This window comes from Silurus aristotelis (assembly GCF_946808225.1).
Source record: "Silurus aristotelis genome assembly, chromosome: 28".
Classification (NCBI taxonomy): Eukaryota; Metazoa; Chordata; class Actinopteri; order Siluriformes; family Siluridae; genus Silurus; species Silurus aristotelis.
The window spans coordinates 17,531,950-17,539,449 of NC_139601.1; the positions used below are offsets into that span (position 1 = coordinate 17,531,950).

General features: G+C 37.6%; 1 protein-coding gene across 1 annotated transcript in view; it reads right to left on the bottom strand.

Moving 5' to 3' along the window:
- Positions 1-7,500, bottom strand: part of frk (fyn-related Src family tyrosine kinase) — a 14,437-nt gene that overhangs the window by 3,326 nt on the left and 3,611 nt on the right. The window contains exon 3 of the mRNA XM_083533540.1: positions 7,480-7,500. This exon is cut by the window's right edge and continues 143 nt beyond it. Coding sequence (XP_083389666.1) covers positions 7,480-7,500 — 21 coding nt within the window. The remainder of the gene's footprint in view (positions 1-7,479) is intronic.

The window sequence follows — 7,500 nt, forward strand, 5'->3', positions numbered from 1 at the left end:
ACACACACACACACACACACACACACACACACACACACACACACGAAGTAATGAATAAAAGGATGCTGTAAGTAACAGGAAATAGTATTGGACAGAAAATGAACAGGAAGTGACATAGTAATGCAGTGTATAGTGTGTAGTGTATAGTGTGTATTGTATAGTGTGTAGTGATGTAGTGTATAGTGTGTAGTGTGTATTCAGGGACAGGCATTAAGCTGGTTTAAATCCTACCTGTCCAATCGTTACCATTTCGTAGATTTAAATGGAGAGCTATCCAGGATAATGCTAGTAAATTATGGCGTGCCACAAGGGTCAGTTCTGGGACCCCTGCTTTTTACAATATACATGCTTTCATTAGGAAATATTATTAGAAGGCATGGAATTAGCTTCCATTGTTATGCTGATGATACCCAGCTATATATTTCATCCAAACCAGGCGATACAGCTCAATTAGCTCGCATAACTGAGTGTGTTGAAGAAATAAGAGATTAGATGACCCATAACTTTCTGCTATTAAATTCTGATAAAACGGAGATTTTGCTCATCGGCCCAAAAAATAGTACACAGAAGCTCCAGCATCTCAACCTGCATTTAGACGGTTGTTCTGTAACTACTAGTTCAACGGTAAAAGACCTGGGAGTTATTTTAGACAGCAACTTATCTTTTAAAAATCACATCAATCAAGTTACAAAAACAGCCTTCTTTCACCTTAGAAATATTTCTAAGCTAAGAAATATGTTATCTATATCTGATGCAGAGAAGCTCGTCCATGCGTTTATGACCTCTAGAATAGACTACTGTAATGCATTACTAGGTGGATGTCCTGCATCATTAATAAACAAGCTTCAGTTAGTTCAGAATGCCGCAGCAAGAGTTCTTACTAGGTCAAGAAAATACGATCATATAACCCCAATCTTATCGTCCCTACATTGGCTTCCTATTAAGTTTCGAATAGACTACAAACTACTGCTACTCACTTATAAAGCACTAAATGGTTTGGCTCCCATGTATCTATCCAGTCTTTTAACACGCTACAATCCGTCACGCTCCCTGAGATCTCAAAACTCTGGGCTTCTAGTAGTTCCTAGAATAGCAAAGTCCACTAAAGGGGGTAGAGCATTTTCACATTTAGCTCCTAAACTCTGGAATAGTCTTCCTGACAGTGTTCGGGGTTCAGATACACTCTCCCAGTTTAAGTGTAGATTAAAAACATATCTTTTTAGCAAAGCCTACACATAACACACATCACACACATCACATCACAACCTTGTGCTCCAGAACATCTGATCACATGCACATTATCAACTTGTGCTGTTAATATCATGAACAGCAGCTACGCTAATTCCTCTCCACTGCTTCTCTTTCTCTCCCCATCCCGAGGCATCCTGAGGTTTGGCCAGCTCCAGTCACGTCCCACCTCGTGAAGATTATGGACCTATTGATCATGGAGAAGTAGATGCCGAGTGTTTAAAGGCCCTGGCATGGAGAAGCTGATGCTGGATCTATGATGATCACAAATTGTTCTGTATTGTTGAAAGATTTATGACCAAACTCTTGATGTCACCCATATGAGGATGGGTTCCCCTTTGAGTCTGGTTCCTCTCAAGGTTTCTTCCTCATATCATCTAAGGGAGTTTTTCCTTGCCACTGTCGCCACGGCTGCTCATCAGGGACAAACGCACACCATTCACCTTCACTGTTGTTTTCTGTAAAGCTGCTTTGAGACAATGTCTGTTGTGAAAAGCGCTATACAAATAAACTTGACTTGACTTGACTTGTGTATTGTGTAGTGTGTAGTGATGTAGTCTGTAGTCTTTAGTGTGTAGTGTATAGTGTGTAGTGTATAGTGTGTAGTGATGTAGTCTGTAGTGATGTAGTGTATAGTGTGTAGTGTGTATTGTGTAGTGTGTAGTGATGTAGTCTGTAGTGTATAGTGTGTAGTGTATAGTGTGTAGTGTATAGTGTGTAGTGATGTAGTCTGTAGTGATGTAGTGTATAGTGTGTAGTGTGTATTGTGTAGTGTGTAGTGATGTAGTCTGTAGTCTTTAGTGTGTAGTGTATAGTGTGTAGTGTATAGTGTGTAGTGATGTAGTCTGTAGTGATGTAGTGTATAGTGTGTAGTGTGTATTGTGTAGTGTGTAGTGATGTAGTCTGTAGTCTTTAGTGTGTAGTGTATAGTGTGTAGTGTATAGTGTGTAGTGATGTAGTCTGTAGTGATGTAGTGTATAGTGTGTAGTGTGTATTGTGTAGTGTGTAGTGATGTAGTCTGTAGTCTTTAGTGTGTAGTGTATAGTGTGTAGTGATGTAGTCTGTAGTGATGTAGTGTATAGTGTGTAGTGTGTATTGTGTAGTGTGTAGTGATGTAGTCTGTAGTCTTTAGTGTGTAGTGTATAGTGTATAGTGTGTAGTGATGTAGTCTGTAGTGATGTAGTGTGTAGTGTGTATTGTGTAGTGTGTAGTGATGTAGTCTGTAGTCTTTAGTGTGTAGTGTATAGTGTGTAGTGATGTAGTCTGTAGTGATGTAGTGTATAGTGTGTAGTGTGTATTGTGTAGTGTGTAGTGATGTAGTCTGTAGTCTTTAGTGTGTAGTGTATAGTGTGTAGTGTATAGTGTGTAGTGATGTAGTCTGTAGTGATGTAGTGTATAGTGTGTAGTGTGTATTGTGTAGTGTGTAGTGATGTAGTCTGTAGTCTTTAGTGTGTAGTGTATAGTGTGTAGTGATGTAGTCTGTAGTGATGTAGTGTATAGTGTGTAGTGTGTATTGTGTAGTGTGTAGTGATGTAGTCTGTAGTCTTTAGTGTGTAGTGTATAGTGTATAGTGTGTAGTGATGTAGTCTGTAGTGATGTAGTGTGTAGTGTGTATTGTGTAGTGTGTAGTGATGTAGTCTGTAGTCTTTAGTGTGTAGTGTATAGTGTGTAGTGATGTAGTCTGTAGTGATGTAGTGTATAGTGTGTAGTGTGTATTGTGTAGTGTGTAGTGATGTAGTCTGTAGTCTTTAGTGTGTAGTGTATAGTGTGTAGTGTATAGTGTGTAGTGATGTAGTGTATAGTGTGTATTGTGTAGTGTGTAGTGATGTAGTGTATAGTGTGTAGTGTGTATTGTGTAGTGTGTAGTGATGTAGTCTGTAGTCTTTAGTGTGTAGTGTATAGTGTGTAGTGTATAGTGTGTAGTGATGTAGTCTGTAGTGATGTAGTGTATAGTGTGTATTGTGTAGTGTGTAGTGATGTAGTGTATAGTGTGTAGTGTGTATTGTGTAGTGTGTAGTGATGTAGTCTGTAGTCTTTAGTGTGTAGTGTATAGTGTGTAGTGTATAGTGTGTAGTGATGTAGTCTGTAGTGATGTAGTGTATAGTGTGTATTGTGTAGTGTGTAGTGATGTAGTCTGTAGTATGCAGTGTTGTGCTCGTTACTAAAAAATAGTAACTAGTTACAGTTACTTGTTACTTCATTCAAAATGTAACCCCGTTACTTTGTTGATTATTTACACCAAAAATTAATGCGTTACTGTTAAAAGTAACTTTTTAGTTCCTTTTTTTAAAGAATCTTCTTTAATGTTCTCATTAATGCTCTTTTATATGTTATAATCTACACAAACACAAAACTGACTTAAACACAAAGTTTTTTTTTAAACACTATTTTATTGAAGTCAGAGCAGCACAAACTGAATATATCACAAGGATTTCTGACATAAAGAACAAAACAAGCTGAATAATAGATTCACAATCAAACACTAAAGTGGCTTCTGCTGTTGTGTTGAGCTCTTAAACATGTTCCTTTCACAGCTGAACAATGTAGAACAGAACACCAGGTTAGCTTCTATCTTCTAGCTCCTCAGGCATGGAGGTCCTGGAGGAGCTTCAGCAGATTGGAGTTGCTGTTTATCGCAGTAGATACGAGCTTCGAACCAGAAACACACAACTTACATTTGACTTAAAAGTTTTTGTCTTTATGCTCAACTAAAGTGTAATAATGATCATATTTCCACTTTGAGAAACTCGTCTTGCTCTCGCCTCGACTCGCCATTACTGCTGCACAGACCTGAATAAACGGAGACACGCCCACAGTGCGTCTTCTTCCTGTTTACAGTGGTTCATCCACCAATCCTACAATGCAACGCTGCTGTAAGCAGGTTAGACTGTTAGACTGTAGTCTACACTTCAGCCCAAATTCATTCATTTAATAAAGAAAGGGGTAACGCACCATACAGTAACGGTAACAGAGTTACTTTATTTTTAAAAGTAACGCGTTACAGTATTAGTTACTGTAAAAAGTAACGCGTTACTGCCCAACACTGGTAGTATGTAGTGATTTAGTGTATAGTGTGTAGTGTATAGTGTGTAGTGATGTAGTCTGTATTGTATAGTGTGTAGTGATTTAGTGTATAGTGTGTAGTGTGTAGTGATGTAGTCTGTAGTGTATAGTGTGTAGTGATTTAGTGTATAGTGTATAGTGTGTAGTGTATAGTGTGTAGTGATGTAGTGATGTAGTCTGTAGTGTATAGCGTGTAGTGATTTAGTGTATAGTGTATAGTGTATAGTGTGTAGTGTGTGGTGATGTAGTGTTGAGTGTGTAGTGGTGTAGTGTACAGTGGAACCTCGGAGCTCGCGAGGGTTAGGGACCAAGACCGGTCGCGAGTTCCGAATTTTCGCGACCTTTTGATAAGCCCCTTCCAACCCAGTAAAAACCCAAACACTATACGAAATCGATTTAAATGAGTAAATAACACTATTTCACTCCATAACACTTAATTATTAGACTATTTTAACAATACTTTATGTAAATTAACAGCAATTACAATGCTTAATTAAAAAAAAATAAAGTACAGGTACAGTAAAGTATGCAGTAGAGAAGTACAGTAGAATAATACATAATAAAAATAGTTTTAAAGCATTTTTTAGACAATTTTAATGAGATAAACCTTGATTATAAATGTTGAAACTAGCGTTTTGAGCAGCTCGCGGTTGCTCACGAGCCGATCTGAATGAGAGTCGCCCATCGGAATGAAAGTCGCGAGCATGCGAGGTCGCGAGCGCTGAGGCCACGAGCTCCGAGGTTCCACTGTATAGTGTATAGTGTGTAGTGATTTAGTGTATAGTGTGTAGTGATGTAGTCTGTAGTGTATAGTGTGTAGTGTATAGTGTGTAGTGATGTAGTCTGTAGTGTATAGTGTGTAGTGATTTAGTGTATAGTGTGTAGTGTATAGTGTGTAGTGATGTAGTCTGTAGTGTATAGTGTGTAGTGATTTAGTGTATAGTGTGTAGTGTATAGTGTGTAGTGATGTAGTCTGTAGTGTATAGTGTGTAGTGATTTAGTGTATAGTGTATAGTGTGTAGTGATGTAGTCTGTAGTGTAGTGTGTAGTGATTTAATGTATAGTGTGTAGTGTATAGTGTGTAGTGATGTAGTCTGTAGTGTGTAGTGATGTAGTGTATAGTGTGTAGTGTGTGGTGATGTAGTGTATAGTGATGTAGTCTGTAGTGTGTAGTGTAGTGTGTAGTGATTTAGTGTATAGTGTATAGTGTGTAGTGATTTAGTGTATAGTGTGAAGTATAGTGTGTAGTGATGTAGTGTGTAGTGTATAGTGTTTAGTGTATAGTGTGTGGTGATGTAGTGTATAGTGTATAGTGTGTAGTGATGTAGTCTGTAGTGTATAGTGTGTAGTGATGTAGTGTATAGTGTATAGTGTGTAGTGTATAGTGATGTAGTGTATAGTGTGTAGTGTATAGTGTGTGGTGATGTAGTGTATAGTGTGTAGTGATGTAGTCTGTAGTGTATAGTGTGTAGTGTATAGTGTGTGGTAATGTAGTGTGTAGTGTATAGTGTGTAGTGATGTAGTCTGTAGTGTATAGTGTATAGTGTGTGGTGATGTAGTGTATAGTGTATAGTTTATAGTGTATAGTCTGTAGTGTGTAGTGATGTAGTGTGTAGTGTGTGGTGATGTAGTGTATAGTGTTTAGTGTGTAGAGATGTAGTGTGTAGTGTATAGTGTGCAAGACGAGTTTCTCAAAGTGGAAATATGATCATTATTTCACTTTAGTTGAGTATAAACACAAAAACTTTTTAGTCAAATGTAAGTTGTGTGTTTCTGGTTCGAAGCTCGTATCTACTGCGATAAACAGCAACTCCAATCTGTTGAAACACCTCCAGGACCTCCATGCCTGAGGAGCTAGAAGATAGAAGCTAACCTGGTGTTCTGTTCTACATTGTTCAGCTGTGAAAGGAACATGTTTAAGAGCTCAACACAACAGCAGAAGCAACTTTAGTGTTTGATTGTGAATCTATTATTCAGCTTGTTTTGTTCTTTATTTCAGAAATCCTTGTGATATATTCAGTTTGTGCAGGTCTGACTTCAATAAAATAGTGTTTAAAAATGACTTTGTGTTTAAGTCAGTTTTGTGTTTGTGTAGATTATAACATATAAAAGAGCATTAATGAGAACATTAAAGAAGATTCTTTAAAAAAGGAACTAAAAAGTTACTTTTAACAGTAACGCATTAATTTTTGGTGTAAATAATCAACAAAGTAACGGGGTTACATTTTGAATGAAGTAACGAGTAACTGTAACTAGTTACTATTTTTTAGTAACGAGCACAACACTGGTGTGTAGTGTGTGGTGATGTAGTGTATAGTGTTTAGTGTGTAGTGATGTAGTGTATAGTGTGTAGTGTGTAGTAATGAAGTATGTGTTGATATAGTGTATAGTGTGTGGTGATGTTGTGTATAGTGCTTAGTGTGTAGTGATGTAGTGTATAGTGTATAGTGTGTAGTGTGTGGTGATGTAGTGTATAGTGTTTAGTGTGTAGTGATGTAGTCTATAGTGTGTAGTAATGTAGTATGTGTTGATATAGTGTATAGTGTGTGGTGATGTAGTGTATAGTGTTTAGTGTGTAGTGATGTAGTCTGTAGTATGTAGAGGGTAGTGATGTAGTGGGTAGTGATGTAGTGTTTAGTGTGTAATGTGTAGTGTATAGTGTGTATTGTTATTGTGTGTAGTCTGTAGTGTGTAGTGATGTAGTGTATAGTGTTTAGTGTGTAGTGATGTGATGTGTAGTGATGTAGTGTGTGGCGATGTATTGTGTGGCGATGTAGTGTTTAGTTTATAGTGTGTAGTGATGCAGTGCAAAGTGTGTAGTGATGTACTCCGTAGTGTTTAGTGTATAGTGTGTAGTGATGTACTGTGTAGTGTTTAGTGTGTAGTGTATAGTGTGTAGTGATGCAGTGTTTAGTGTATAGTGTGTAGTGTATAGTGTGTTGTCAGTAGTGTATAGTGTGTAGTGATGCAGTGTTTAGTGTATAGTGTATAGTGTGTTGTCAGTAGTGTATAGTGTATAGTGTGTAGTGATGTAGTCTGAAGTGTGTAGTGATGTAGTGTAAAGTGTTTAGTGTGTAGTGATGTGATGTGTATATTGTGCAATGTGTAGTGATGTAGTGTATATTGTGCAATGTGTAGTTATGTAGTATGTAATGATGTTGTGTGTACCTTCCTGCAGGGTTGTGTGAG